Below are 13,818 nucleotides of genomic sequence, written 5' to 3' on the forward strand. Positions count from 1 at the left end.
TGAAGTCTCGTAACCCCTGGAGCATCCATACGGTATGGTTCACCCATACGCGCCAGAGTGACTCGGAGTGTCTGGTGCCAAGACTCTACTCTGCTCATCAAGCCCTTGCGCCGCCCAAACCTTCCTTTCCCAACCAGACCAAGTTCTAGGACGCCACGTCCTGGGCGGGTTTCGAGTGGATGTTCAACTCGTCATGTAGGAGAGCTGGGGTGGGGCTGCAGCTGCATCGGGCAAAAAACGAGGATATAGGTAGGGGTTATAGGGGGGGTTGGGGGTGTTACGAGCATGTACGTGTGTCACGAATAGCATCAAGGGGAGGTGACTTACCCATCTTCCTTAGCATTAGGGCCCTTGTGTTGGGCCTGGGGCGGTGGGGGGGCATGGTATTGCGACTGAGACTGGCTGCTGTTGTTATTGTTGTTGTCGTCGTCGTGGCGAGCGACAGTGGTCGATGGGCCGTTTCCGAGGTTGAAATCGATATCGTCATCGTCTTCGTCTTCTTCCTCATCGTTGCCGTATTGTCCGTCGCCTCCATTGTAATAGCCTTGTTGGCTGTAGTCGTTGGATGTTCCGTAGTTGTCAGCAGCCGACTGCTGGGCGGCGGCAGCTTGTTGCTGCTGCTCTTGCTGTTGCTGTTGTTGTTGCTGTTGTTGTTGAGAAGGCTGTTCAGTAGCCGAAGTCTGAGGTGGGGCTGGGGCAGATGCTGGTGCAGCGGCTGGCTTCGAGGCAGCAGGAGCGTCGTCGTCGTTGTACCTAGTAGCAAGTGTCAGATCATGTTCAGATTTGGTGTCACCAAGGAAGTAGATGTAACATACAGATCGTCGAAGAGATCGTCCTCGTAGTTCTCTGCTTCGGCCATTTTGGCGGTTGTTGTGTGTCTGAGTACCGGGTATCGAAGATGGGAAAGAGATGTCGAGTTGAAGTCGATCTAGTATTTACGTCGGACGCTGAGATGGCGTACGGCGTAGAATTGCTGGAAGAATACACAAGAAGATCTGGCCGCCGAGAAGCAGCGAGACGCGAGTGGATCGTCGCAAGAGATGCGGATGGACCTCGGAGCAGCTCAAGTAGAGCCCGAGGTGGGTGGGAGTCGATCTGAGGGAGGAGATCAACAGACCCGGATTGGAAAGCGGATTGAGTGTACAAGTCCAAGCTAAGTCGGTTGTGGTTGTTGCTGCTGTCGAGGATGACTTGGGTAGAAAGTGAAAGTGGAAAGTGGAAGAGTGGACGTCGTTTGCTTTTGAAGGACGGGAACTGGAACTCCATCTGCCTGCCTCAGTCCCAAGGCGGAGTGCAAGTGAATCAAGGGCCTCGCCGCTGCCCTGCAGTCTGGTCCCACCGAGTGTTAAGGTTCGGTTGGGTGGACCCCGATTCAAGGCACCGGCACCGCGAATGGGGCCCTTCTGTCAACCATAACTGCACTAACAAAAAGACGTTACGGCACTTGGACGTGGTGCCATTCGCGTGTTGCTGCAAGGGCCAATTAGGCGCGTAGGCGGTGAGAAACAGCCTGTACAACGAGGGCGTACCTGCGGGGAAGGGACGGTACAGCACACCTTATCACACCCTCTGGGTCGTTCATGGGCGACATCGGCTGTCCGAGGCCGGCGAACAGCTGGCGAGCTGCGACAGGCGGACGGTGTCCCAAGTCAATCACTGCTGAAAAGACACCGAGATGGGAAGACGTGGTGTGTTAGTAGCCTCGACCCTGGCACCCGCTGTGTAGCCAGGAAACAAGCCGATCGGCTTAACACGACCACGGCATCAAGCAATCACCTGAACGGGAACGGCCATTGTCTCCCTTTCAACGAACGACATTCGACAATGGTGATGCGATTGCGCTTGTAGACCAAGGCGAAACCACCTGTCCTATTCATATAATGTTTTCCTCTTCGAGCTCGAGCAAGAAAGCACCTCCCCAGGTATGTGTTAGTGACAAGTGCGACCAGTGTCTGGTTCCAATTCCAATGCTAACAGGCCATGATGTCGCTACAGCAGCAGGAGATGGTGCAAGTTGGTATGTCCTGATGACTACAAGTGGAACCTCCCGTCGTTGTTTGTTGTATAACCAGTTGCTGATTCCATGCCCGTCATGGCTTCAGACAGGTCCGAGTATGTCTTCTCTTGTCCAATTCCTAGATTCAAGACTCCACGCTGACATGACAATGCCACAGCTCTGGCTCCCCTTTTTGGAGAGCGCCCCAGAAGGATGCCCCGCTAAAGAAGACGACGACTCGTGACTCGGGCAAGATAGTTGGCGCTGCCTACTCCCATGCCGACATGCTCAAGTTCGAATCAATGTGCGTTTGTGGTGTTGTTTGGATATCTCTAATCTTTGCTGACTTTGCATCTCTTGAACCAGAAATCGACCACGCACCCCTCCTCCCTCTTCCTCTGCCCTCGGCCGAACCACCTCCAACAGTCGTTCAGCCTCGCCCCATGTCAAAGGAGTAACATCGCCCCCCTTTAAGAACTACATGAACTTCATAACGAGCACCAACGAAGACTGGGCAGCCGATGACGCAGACGATGTATACGCCTACGAAGACGATGGCGACGACGACTTTGGCCTTCCCAGTCTGTCCAGCATGAAAAGGAAGTCGCGCCGGGCAGCAGCGCAGACTGAACAGGGAACCAGCCGAGGAAAAGCAGCAGACACGTTTACGGACTCGACCGGACGCCGATATTCAGACAGCGCCGACATAGCCATCGAGCGACCAGCATCTACCTACCCCATGCCCAAGAAGACCGAAGGCAAGATCCTCCGACCACAGTACAGAGACATACTCCGCGACCCCGCAAATGCCCTACACCTAATCAGCCACCCCTCAGTACCACCTAATGCCTCCCAAAAGGAAATCGATGCCGCCAACTCAAGGATAACCAGGATAAACAAATTCAAAAAGATTCTCCAAGCGTCAACAATCCCTCTCAACGATCTCCGCGCCCTAGCCTGGTCCGGCGTACCAGAAGAAGTCCGGGCCATGACATGGCAGCTCCTGCTAAGCTACCTCCCCACTAGCAGTGAAAGGAGGGTAGCCACACTCGAGCGCAAACGAAAAGAATACCTAGACGGTGTACGACAAGCCTTTGAACGAGCCGGTGGTGCTCCACCACCGTCCACCGGAAAGGGAGGCGGAGGCAACCGCGGCCTCGACGAAGCCATCTGGCACCAGATCAGCATCGACGTCCCCCGAACGAACCCACACATCGAGCTCTACGGCTATGAAGCCACACAGCGCTCTTTGGAGCGTATCCTCTACGTATGGGCGGTTCGACACCCAGCAAGCGGCTACGTACAGGGCATCAACGATCTGGTGACACCCTTCTGGCAGGTGTTTCTGGGCACATACATCACGGACCCGGACATAGAGAGCGGCATGGACCCGGGCCAGCTTCCTAGGGTGGTGCTGGACGCCGTCGAGGCCGACACGTTCTGGTGCCTGACTAAGCTGCTGGACGGCATACAGGACCACTACATTGTGGCGCAACCGGGCATTCAGAGGCAGGTGGCGGCGCTGAGGGACCTGACGCAGAGGATCGACGCCGGGCTGGCGAAGCATTTGGAGGAGGAGAACGTCGAGTTCATCCAGTTCAGCTTCAGGTGGATGAATTGTCTGTTGATGAGGGAGATCAGTGTCAAGAACACGATTAGGATGTGGGATACGTACATGGTCAGTTCTTTCTCTCCCTCCTCTTTGAGGGACCCGCTTTCCCCAGCTAACCCTCAAATCACCACAGGCCGAAGAACAAGGCTTCTCGGAATTCCACCTCTACGTCTGCGCCGCCTTCCTCGTCAAATGGTCCGACAAGCTCGTCAAAATGGACTTCCAAGAGATCATGATGTTCCTCCAGTCCCTGCCGACACGCGAGTGGACCGAGAAGGACATTGAGCTCCTGCTCAGTGAGGCGTATATCTGGCAGAGCTTGTTCAAGGGGTCCTCGGCGCATCTGAAAGGACAGCCGAGTAGTAGGACGAACTCGTTGAACTTTCAGCTTTGAGCTGGGCACCTTGACACAAGGGACTTGCTTCAGGGCAAGAGAGACGCCACTTCAGGGGATGTTCGATTCGGAAGGAGCGGGAAATTCCCCGTCTGTGAGAGAGTTTGGCCAGGCTGTCCTGGGGACGGCCAGTCAAGCCAGTCAGCCAGCCAGCCATTGGGCTGCTGGTGCTGCAGATATGGACGGACATACGGAACGAAAAAAGTTTATAATACCAAAGGGGACGGAAGAAGGGACGAAAGATGATTGCGAACAGAGATACCATTGGATTGGATTGGATGAAGACGGAGGAGGCTGGCTACCCAAGTACGTAACCAGGTGCTACTTGTAAACTGAACACAGTACATAGTTAGCTCTACAAGTTACCTACCTACTTATTGTAATATTACTACCATGACTGGAAAGCAACATGAGTTATTAATACAATAGGACTGTGTTTTGGTGAAATTTTTTTTTTTTTTTTTTTTTTTTTGCCGAATGATCGATGTTCTTCTACGATTTGGAGAGGCCCTCCCTTCCTTGTTCATGAAATACGAAGGAAGGTGCCTAACACTCTCATCACAGATTATTATTAGGTCTGGCCGTCTGTCTGACTGTGTACTGAATGGTTTGCTTTCGAGTCGTCCGGCCGGAATCCACTGTCTACCTACCAGGGCATGCATGCAGTTTTCCAAGATATCTACAATGTAGAGAGAGAGACCTAGATTGATGGTACGACTACTTTCTACTAATTGTGGCGTGTCATCGTTGGCGTTATACAGCTTTTGCTCTTTTAGTTCTTCTTCATGACATCAAGAGTTATGAAGAAGTTGAAGATCATGATTCAATTTTTGTTGTTCCGAACAGGTCGATTTTTCCAAACCCGCTCCACGTTGTTCTGTATACCTGTAGAGTCGCTAAGATGGCCAAGGGATCTATCTTCCTTTCTCGGTGTTCTCTCGCTGCTTTGTTTATCTTCCTGGTTCTGCTGCTGGTGGTGAGTCGGGGATTGTGCGTGTTGAATTGCCATGGAATGATGCTGATAGATTTCATCTTTGCTACGATTCACGTTCATTCACACATAGCGGGCTTCAAAACATGTGCAAAGATGATCGAATCAGCGGGAAAGAAGTTCAAATACGCTCTCTAGATAGGTAGGTACCCTTTCGCTTCCAGATTTCCAGTGTAGGTTAATGTGTGAATAGCTATGACCGGTCACATCATCCTACTCCTCTTGCGTTACCCTCCATCAAATCATTTTCCAACGCTGTTTCTTTTTCTTTTTCTTTTGCTTTTTCTTTTTTTGTTTCTTGCCCGTGTGGAGTGAACTCCTCCCATCTCTTTCTGTGTGAAATCTATCTCTGCCCCGTCTCTGGTCATAAGGAGTGACTTTGGTTAGAAGTCCAGAGGACGGCTGTCAACTATGAGGGTATGAGAAGCTGGACGAATCCCTGTGAAGCACGTTTAAAAACGAAGTGAAAAACTAACTCGGGCTGGTGGTCCTTGAAAGCTTAAGAGTGAGCATGGTTGGTGTAAATCGCGCTGCGTTGATGAACTCGCAGGCTTTGCCGTTTCCTTTGGTCATCATCCCACAAAAGAAGATATCCAACTCTCCACCTGCCCTAAAGCAACAGATAGAGAGGTAAGCTCTTCCTGGTAGATCGTATTTGACCAGGCGCCTCCGCAACCATGCAAACTTGACCGTCAACTAATCCACCCTTTCCGCCCGATACCAAGTGTGGGTCGACCTCCCGGCTCTGTACATCCGAGGATGACAAAACCCTCCGTAGATACCCGTCTGTTGCCTGAGTCCGTATGCACGTCAGATTTGGTGTACGGCCTTAGACGGAGGTGTGAAGATGCCTTGCTCCCATCTGCCTGTGGTTCAGCTTGCACGAGACTATTGCGCAGAAGGTATGTAGGCTGATCACCCACACCTTGGAGAAGCCTATGAGAAGGATTGGCTTTCAGAGAGCAGCGACAACTCCTTGCAGCTTCAGTTGGACAAATCCAAGCTGGAGAAGGGTAAGTTGTCTGCCCGCCAGCCCGAAGGCTATCGGTAGCGTGTCGACAGAACGAGTGGCATTCTGTCGTGCTCACCAAGTGACACATAAGAGGTCCATATGCTATACCACCGTTTGGGTTCAAGAGAACTATAAGCATTGTGTCGTGCGCTTCCACGAGAGGAAGAGGGAGACCATCAACGCCTAGGAGCTCACCGCTCAATCGAAACCTGTCCCGATCTGGCTGGCAAAAGCAGTGCTGACGCTCTTCTCGTCGTCATCGTAACGGCGATATCCGTTGCCGACACCCATGCGACCATTGCTCTCGACATACTGCTTGAGGCGATCGCTCTGGCTGTAGGAAGTAGGGCGGGCAGATCCGATGGCCTCGCTAAGGCCAGCACCGAGACTCGCGCCGCCCTGTCCGATACCCTTGCCGCCGATGACACTGGAAGTGGCATCAGTGAACTCGCTGTTGGCGACGCTCTCGCCTGCGATACTCTCTGTCGCACGACCACGGCCCTTGGCGCCCGGGCGTCCATTGGGACCAGCACCCGGCAGACCAGGCCACGCCTCAGGGTGGAAGTTCGAGAACATTGTGGGGTAAGCAGAGCTCAAACCGGCACCTCCCAGGGCGGAGCTGTGGATGGATGAGACGTCATCCGGGATGTACGAAACCATAGAACCAGTCTCGTAATCCCTGACGGAGCCGGCAGTCAAGGGAGCAGCGTACCGGCCATTAGAGAAGCCGCTGGCAGCATGTTGGGTGTGGCTGCGCTGCGGCCGGTAGGCTTGACGAGGTCTGCCAAACTGCAGAAGCGAAGGCTGAAGATTCGTCAAGGGGCCTTCGACGAGACACTTCTTGTCCTTAAAGTGGACGAGAAGATGGTGCCAGAGTTCATGTTTGCACAGAACCTTGGGGTTACCGATAATCACTAGACCATACTTGGCACGAGTGAGGGCGACGTTGAGACGACGGGGATCCGAAAGGAAACCAATTCCTTGGTTCTCGTTGGAGCGAACACAAGACAGTACGATGAAATCCTTCTCTCGGCCCTGGAAGGCATCGACGGAGGCGACTTCAACTTCCCTGTAGGATTCCTTCTTGAACGTGCCGGTGTTCTGCATGGTATTGACGATGTAGCTACGCTGACCCTCGTACGGTGTAATGACACCGATGTCGGCAGGCTTGACACCAGCCTTGAAGAAGCGTGTGACAATCTTCTCGACGTTGGCGGCCTCAGTCCGGTTGAGGTACGACGTGCCTGATGCCGAGATTTCTTCGTTGCCCAAGTTTGACCAGAACATCATGGGAGTCTCAGGGACCGGCCAGGGGAAATCAACATCCTTGCGGAGTCTCTCGGCGGCGGTGACGCCGTTTTGCAACGATCCTTCGTAGAACATATTGGAGGGGAACTCGGAGAGGCAAGGATGCATACGATACTGGACCTTCAAGCGAATGGGGGTAAACTGAAGCTTGACCAACCTCTCGAAGAGCGACTGGTTAAGGCCGGCCTTGGCAGCCTTCTTGTTCATGATGACAGGGCCAAGCTGCTTGTGGTCACCAACCAAGACAACTTGCTTACATCCAAGGACCAGCGGAATCATGCACTCGGGTTCGGCAGACTGTGTAGACTCGTCGATGAGCACATTGCGGAACTTCATCTTAGAAAGTCGCGGATCTCCGGCACCAACACAAGTGCAGCACACTACATCAGCGTTCTGCAGGATCTCACGCTCAGCCTGGCGCGTCAGCTGCTTGAACCTCTTTTCATCCTGAGAAGACAGCTCGCCGGTCTCGGTCTTGAGCTTGACGAGACCATCAAGTTCCTTGTTGGTAGTATTCATGCGAACTTGCTCGTGGAGAGCCAGGAAGCTGACGGAGGATTCGACATCCTCACGGGACTTGGCGGTCAAGCGAACGACCTTCAGGCCGGTTCTGTGGATCCTCTCACAGAGCTGGTCCACAGCAACGTTGGATGGGGCGCAAACGAGAACTTGGCTGTTGCTCATCTTGGCAAGATGGTAGATGATGGTGGCCGAAGTGACGGTCTTGCCAGTTCCCGGAGGACCCTGGATAAGACTCAGAGGGTTGGACAAGACCTGCTTGATGGCGGCAATTTGGCTGGCATTGAGCTCAGGGAGACCAGGAACGTGAAACTTCTTGGGCATCGTAATCTTAGTCGGGGCAACCTGAACTTCGTGTCCTAGCAGCTTGTGGAAGATGTAACCAGAAACACTCATCTCATCGACGGCAAAAGTCTTCATGGCCAGCTGCATGCGGTCGTAGGAAGTCGCCTTCCACACATAGTCAGCCGAGAAGTTGTGTGTGCACTCTGTCGGGACGGACTTGTCATTGGCAGACTTCCGAAGTTCCACCTCGACCTCATCGGACTGGTTGTTGGGAATCTTGATGACATATCCAACACCCTCCCAAGGCGGTCGCAGCTCTCCCTTGTACTTGAGACGCATCTCATCGCCAACAGCCAGCTTAACATCACCGGACTCGATCTTGGGAAGGATGAAGCTGGCAACATGTTTGCTGTTGAGACCAAGATGCCAGCGGACCTGAAGGCCATCCTCGGACTGTGCCTCCTTCAGCTTCTTGTCGTAATCGGATTCCATCTTGACGAGAGGGCCGAAGATGTTCTGATAATGATAGGGGTCGTCGTACTTAAGCAAGACCGGGTGAGGATCATCATCAACTCCAGCACTCTTTTCGAGATCGGCAACAGTCGCGTTCGGTGCCTCCTTCCACATTTCCTCGAGCTTGGCAATCATGGGCGGCGTAAGATGGCGAGCACGAAGCTGCTCAGCATCCGTGGGAGGGGTAACGAGCCAGCTGAGGAACGCCCTGTCCTCGATCAAGGGTTGCCACCTAGAAATATCCCAGCTCATATCCTTTGTCGAGGTACTAGCACCACACGGCTGGCGGCAAAGAAGGACCACAACTGTGTCTGACTTGGCAGGGATAAAACCGAGGATGAAAACATTTTTGGTGCCGCAGTTGTAGCATTCGAGGACGGTATCGCCGAGGGAGGACTCGGGGTGAAGCTGAACTTCCTTGTGACGGGCTCGAACGAGATGGTTGACAATATGGGACGAGAAGGCGCTTCCTTTAGCGCTGCAGAACCACTTGTTGCAGCTAAGGCACTTGACGACGCTAGAGGGCGAGTGGATGCCACAGTAGGCACAAGCGTGGGGAGGCAGTTCCTTCTCCTCCACGGGGGCATCCAGCTTGAGGCTCTTGATGCCGTCGACTGGAACGCTGGCCAAACTCTCATCGTCATCGTCGTCGAGGACCTCGGTTTCGTTGTCGTCGTCATCGTGGCGGCGTCTGGCGTTGCCGCGGGGACCACGTCCACCGTAGACACCATAGAGAAGGTTTTCATCGGGATCGATATTGGAAAGTTCGTCGGAGCCACCGGCCTTGATGGCGGCAGCAGAGTCGGAAACCAAGTGGTTTCCAAGGTGGGTGAAGGACACCTCCATGTTGGCCATGATGGCGAGTGGTTGACGGAGGTAAACTCTGGAGCACCAGCAGTTGGTCAGTAAGTGTCTGTTCGACAAGTAACGTAGGTTGAGGTAGGTATCGTTGGGGACGAGGCTGGTGCTGTTGGTATACGCCGCGGGCCAACCTGGAGTTGTTGGGCGGGCTGTGGGAAGGAATGTGTATTTCGGTGTCTATATAGATATGGCACGCAGATAGGCGGCGTACCTCGAAGAGTTCACTCCCGGAAATTTTGTAGAAAGGTAAAATGTGGTGTCGTATTGCGGATTGTCGCAATGCGGGACTCTGGAAAGATGTAGATTATGGGATTGGAAGTCGTCTAAAAGGTCACATCATCGCAGAACGGATCGGATCGGCGTGCGGGCTGTGGTGCGCGCGGGGCTTCGCAACGACGACACTGCCAGAATGTTGAAGCAGTGTGAGGCTATCGGGTTGTTGGTTCTTGGTTGTGAAGCAAATGGTTGCCGCCGTTGTTGGTCACAGTCGTTGTTTGCTTTGGGAATTTTGCCGGCGGACGACTTTGTGTTGGCACGGTTGGAGGTTGAATGGATCGGAGGGATTGAATGGCAAGTGTGTCAGCAGCAGCTTCTGTTTGGAGAGGCACAGAACATTCCCACTGACGTCCGCTGCAGCACCCGCTGACGAATTGCCTGCCACGGGTCACAGCGCCTGAAACTGCCCTGCAAGCCCGAGTACCGGAAACCACAAGGGGAAGGTGGCGTACCGACCGACTCGGCGCGATCTCATTCCCGGCAGGCGCAAATCGACGGGAAGAAATCCGCCAAGCGAAAGGGTCCGTGCACCCCGCGCTTAGTGCCATTGATTGTACTTGACTTTTTTGACTTTTTTCCCCCCGGTCGCATTGAATACCCCTGTCGTCACCAACCACTCCGCCCTCCACTATCCGGACATCTGAATTTCTGTCTTCGCAGCCTTAATTCTTATCGACAACCTCACCTAGCACTTCGCTCTCGCCTGAAAGACAACACGACTCTTCGAGCTCTGCGCATTCGCCTCTGGATCAATTATCGCCGTCCGATAAGGATTTCAGCAAAGCAAGATGATTGTAAGTGTCCCAGTTACCCTTTGAAGACTATGTCCATAACTAACAACTGCAACAGAGAAAGCAGGCTCGCCAAAGGCGGGATTACCTCTACCGAAAAGCCCTCCTGCTCAAGGATGCCGAGGTTGCAGAGAAGCGCGCTAAGCTGAGGTCTGCCCTGGCCTCGGGCAAGCCGCTCGACCCCGAGATCGCGAAGGACAAGGAGCTGCGGAAGGACTACGACTACGACGTTTCCAAGGATGTGAACGGAGACGCTATCGATATCGACGACGAATACTCGGAGTTGTCGGGTGTCATTGACCCCAGAATCTTGGTTACAACAAGTCGCGATCCCTCCAGCAGACTCGGCCAGTTCAGCAAGGAAATCCGTCTCCTACTACCCACCAGTGTTCGACTCAACCGTGGTAACCTCGTTTTGGAGGACCTTGTTGGTGCCGCGAAGGCGCAGAACTTGACGGATGTTGTTTTGCTACACGAGCATCGTGGTGTCCCTACGGCCATGACCATCTCCCATTTCGTACGTTGCCCGCCAGGCATGTTATTTCACTTGTGGAAAGCATATGCTAATCATTGCTATAGCCCCATGGCCCGACGCTCATGGTCTCCCTCCACAACGTCGTTCTCCGCGCCGATATCCCCAAGTCGATAAAGGGCACAGTCAGCGAAAGCTACCCCAGGTTAATCTTCGAGGGCTTCAACACCAAGCTCGGTGAGCGGGTGGTCAAGATCCTCAAGCACCTCTTCCCGCCCCGCGAGCCGACACAGAAACCCAACGTCGGCAACAGAGTCATTACCTTTGTCAACAACGACGATACCATCGAGGTCAGGCACCACGTCTATGTCCGTACCTCGTATGACTCGGTCGAGCTCAGTGAGGTCGGGCCCCGATTCACGATGAAGCCATTCAAGATCACCATGGGCACTCTCGATAACAAGGATGCGGATACCGAATGGCACCTCAGCCAGTACACCAGGACCAGCAGGAAGAAGAACTACTTTTAAGCGGCGAATGGGACGAAAGGGACGCTATAGCCGTGTGGTTTTTGGTATGGGTGAGCGGGTGAAAGGCCACAGCAACAGAGCGTGGCTTTAGAGGCAAGTTGTTGCTGGACCACGAACACAACGCACTGGACCTGGTGGTGGAGCCGGACAAAACCGAGAAGAGGGCATCCGAGAGAAACACAACCGTTATCTGGCGGCGAGAGGTCGTTCTCATCAGTCTGTCTGCTGGCTTGGTATTTGGCAGGTTATGGGAGGCCTTCCCAGATGCTTAGACGAGTTCATGCACATATCCTCCTCTACCGCCCCAGGGAAAACGTGGCCGGCCAAGACACCCGAGTCTTGTGTTTCAGCTTCGACGGTCTGGTGGAACCAAAGAGGATAGGACCAACGTCTGACTGGTGATCGGCGGGGTTGCTGGGCCGGCTGCTTACCGAGTGGCTGTGAGGGCTGGAAGATTCGCGCGGTGAAACGAGGATGCTGCCATGTCTGTCAAAGTACATGTCAACACTACCTACTGGAGGTCAACCACGCAAAGATCGATGTGGAGGAGGGAACCGAAAAAAAGGGCAAGCGGCAGTCTCATGAGATACCTCTGTTGGGATTTGGATGTAATTTTTAAGAGCATTGGGTTCACATACAAGGACACGGAACGGAGTTGACGGTGTAAAGGTATCATTTCTCAGGGGCGGAATAAACAAAACATGCGATCGACGAGTGCTTCATTTTGGTACTGGGTACATACTGGCATGCAAAAGACAGGCTGTTTGAGCGGCTGAGCAGCTGAGCAGCAAGGCGGATTTGGGTGAAGTCTGCAGATCAATGAGATCAGAAAGAAAAAGCAAACATTCCATGAACTCGAAACAAGACCTGCCAAGCTTTCTGCTAAAGGGACCCCTTTTTCTTTTGGGGCTCCATTCCAAACAAAAGGGGGCACGTCGGCGTGGGGACTTGGCTTCGTGGGGCCGCCTGCACGCTCTTTTGCTTGAGGGTCCACACAATTGGTTCCTCGGTTCCAACTCTTCCAGCCTCTGCAGACAGCGCAAGTAGAATTGGCGATATCGTCACTGGGCGGCAACAAGATGGTTCCCCATGCCTCTGCCATTGGAGAATTACGCCATCCAAGTTTGCCATCCTACCGTTCACGTGGTAGATGCGACGGCAAGTCGGGGCTATTGACAGCGGATACCACGCTTGACACTGTCGTGAACGAGTTCATCAGGCTGTTAGAGTTGTACTTTGCGTTACCCTCCCTTCCCTTCTGTTGACATTGACAACAACAGCCTCACAGCAGCCAGTCGTCAGCTCTTGAAGCTGTGCCTTGACGCTGCATTTCGTGCAGACTGCAGCTGAGCTTGGGCGCAGCAACAGAGCATGTGGGTCGGGAACCTGTTGCGACCGAGACTCTTTTCCCGTTGTAGGTTCGAGAGCTTGGCTGAGCATTCATCATCAATAGAGGGCGATGGATAATAATTATTCATAGCGACAGAGCAGCAATTCCGAGATTTAGTTAAAGAAGTTGAAGAGCTCTCCATGGAATGATCAGCCACCGCCCTGTTCAACCCTTAGCTTCAGAGCTTCGATACATGATTCTAGGCCTTCCATCGACTCCGTTCAGGGTTCGTGTCCTGCAATGTGACGAACGTGTCTGATATCATGGCATTGCTGTATAAATTGCATGTCACTTTACTGAGAGGATGAGATATTCCTACCATCCATGAGCATTGCAATCCAAAATCCGACTTCCTTGAACATCTCCGCTCCGGCTCAAAGCATCAAGAAGCTGGAACCCTGCGAGAAAATAGAACAAAAATCGATAAAAAGGACTTTGCGGGTCATTCGCACCGTCGAGTCCGTCGGCGTTAAAAACTGCCCTGAAACTATTCCGTCTTGGGACGACTAGGCCGTACAGCGTTAACAGCCAAGCATGGCCGCACCGCCAAAAACTTGCCCGGCGTGAGAGGTGGAGGATCGCCAGCCCACAGCCCGCTTCTTTTGCCTCCAATTCATTGGCCATTGGTCGCCCCTGGAACACTCCGGTCGCTACTGCACCCCCAAATTTAAACGAGAGCGCACCGTCGCTGCAGGTCGCACTGCCCTCTCCGTCTGTTGCACTCGGTGACTGGTCAGGCCGGAAAGAAGCAGCCTGTTCGTCCGTCTTTTCGTTTTTGGTCAGCGGTCATCATTTCTGTGAGGCTGGGCTCTTGTTCTCACCACACCATTCACTATTGTCGTCCTGCACTCCTTCCGAGGTTTCCTTG

At 53.4% G+C, this 13,818-nt stretch overlaps 5 protein-coding genes across 5 annotated transcripts; 2 read left to right on the forward strand and 3 right to left on the reverse strand.

Annotated features, from left to right (window-relative positions):
- Positions 1-45: 45 nt before the first annotated feature.
- Positions 46-1,394, reverse strand: B0H65DRAFT_135920 (uncharacterized protein). Its single transcript, XM_062820864.1, has 2 exons — positions 816-1,394; positions 46-753 (listed from the first exon to the last, which is right to left on the reverse strand). Exons 1-2 carry the CDS (start codon positions 1,264-1,266, stop codon positions 278-280), a joined length of 927 nt encoding a protein of 308 aa, XP_062685112.1. The 5' UTR covers positions 1,267-1,394; the 3' UTR covers positions 46-277.
- A 243-nt stretch (positions 1,395-1,637) lies between these two features.
- On the forward strand, positions 1,638-4,406 carry B0H65DRAFT_459132 (rab-GTPase-TBC domain-containing protein). Its single transcript, XM_062826441.1, has 6 exons — positions 1,638-1,922; positions 1,996-2,017; positions 2,103-2,112; positions 2,175-2,300; positions 2,363-3,674; positions 3,742-4,406. Exons 1-6 carry the CDS (start codon positions 1,881-1,883, stop codon positions 4,000-4,002), a joined length of 1,773 nt encoding a protein of 590 aa, XP_062685113.1. The 5' UTR covers positions 1,638-1,880; the 3' UTR covers positions 4,003-4,406.
- A 1,797-nt stretch (positions 4,407-6,203) lies between these two features.
- Positions 6,204-9,476, reverse strand: B0H65DRAFT_507183 (RNA helicase-domain-containing protein; the record flags this gene model as incomplete). Its single annotated transcript, XM_062828120.1, is given in 21 exon segments — positions 6,204-6,224; positions 6,249-6,306; positions 6,319-6,416; positions 6,432-6,475; positions 6,485-6,624; positions 6,658-6,684; positions 6,718-6,786; positions 6,796-6,851; positions 6,864-6,919; positions 6,938-6,992; positions 7,020-7,040; positions 7,056-7,106; positions 7,122-7,184; positions 7,203-7,301; positions 7,311-7,470; positions 7,486-7,538; positions 7,554-7,565; positions 7,581-7,610; positions 7,635-7,666; positions 7,676-7,693; positions 7,721-9,476. Coding segments are annotated over 21 exon segments (2,919 nt in total).
- An 880-nt stretch (positions 9,477-10,356) lies between these two features.
- Positions 10,357-11,801, forward strand: B0H65DRAFT_136015 (anticodon-binding protein). The gene is made up of 3 exons (XM_062820866.1): positions 10,357-10,561; positions 10,617-11,075; positions 11,138-11,801. Exons 1-3 carry the CDS (start codon positions 10,556-10,558, stop codon positions 11,558-11,560), a joined length of 888 nt encoding a protein of 295 aa, XP_062685115.1. The 5' UTR covers positions 10,357-10,555; the 3' UTR covers positions 11,561-11,801.
- Positions 11,667-12,760, reverse strand: B0H65DRAFT_136027 (uncharacterized protein). The gene is made up of 2 exons (XM_062820867.1): positions 12,303-12,760; positions 11,667-12,046 (listed from the first exon to the last, which is right to left on the reverse strand). The coding sequence occupies exons 1-2, from the start codon at positions 12,660-12,662 to the stop codon at positions 11,774-11,776; spliced, it is 633 nt and encodes a 210-aa protein (XP_062685116.1). The 5' UTR covers positions 12,663-12,760; the 3' UTR covers positions 11,667-11,773.
- Positions 12,761-13,818: the final 1,058 nt, after the last annotated feature.

This window comes from Neurospora tetraspora (genome assembly GCF_033439725.1).
Source record: "Neurospora tetraspora strain CBS 560.94 chromosome Unknown B0H65scaffold_2, whole genome shotgun sequence".
NCBI classification, from domain to species: domain Eukaryota; kingdom Fungi; phylum Ascomycota; class Sordariomycetes; order Sordariales; family Sordariaceae; genus Neurospora; species Neurospora tetraspora.

What these genes read in the sequence shown, in the direction of transcription:
- B0H65DRAFT_135920 (XM_062820864.1), bottom strand. Translation starts at nt 1,266, where the DNA reads ATGGAGTTCCAGTTCCCGTCCTTCAAAAGCAAACGACGTCCACTCTTC. An exon ending in GACGATCTCTTCGACGATCT is followed by an intron (nt 754 to 815) that starts GTATGTTACATC and finishes ACTTGCTACTAG; the next exon opens with GTACAACGACGACGACGCTC.
- B0H65DRAFT_459132 (XM_062826441.1), top strand. Translation starts at nt 1,881, where the DNA reads ATGTTTTCCTCTTCGAGCTCGAGCAAGAAAGCACCTCCCCAG. An exon ending in GCAAGAAAGCACCTCCCCAG is followed by an intron (nt 1,923 to 1,995) that starts GTATGTGTTAGT and finishes ATGTCGCTACAG; the next exon opens with CAGCAGGAGATGGTGCAAGT. An exon ending in GGATGTGGGATACGTACATG is followed by an intron (nt 3,675 to 3,741) that starts GTCAGTTCTTTC and finishes AAATCACCACAG; the next exon opens with GCCGAAGAACAAGGCTTCTC.
- B0H65DRAFT_136015 (XM_062820866.1), top strand. An exon ending in CCATGACCATCTCCCATTTC is followed by an intron (nt 11,076 to 11,137) that starts GTACGTTGCCCG and finishes TCATTGCTATAG; the next exon opens with CCCCATGGCCCGACGCTCAT.
- B0H65DRAFT_136027 (XM_062820867.1), bottom strand. Translation starts at nt 12,662, where the DNA reads ATGGCAGAGGCATGGGGAACCATCTTGTTGCCGCCCAGTGACGATATC. An exon ending in AGCCTGTCTTTTGCATGCCA is followed by an intron (nt 12,047 to 12,302) that starts GTATGTACCCAG and finishes GTACTTTGACAG; the next exon opens with ACATGGCAGCATCCTCGTTT.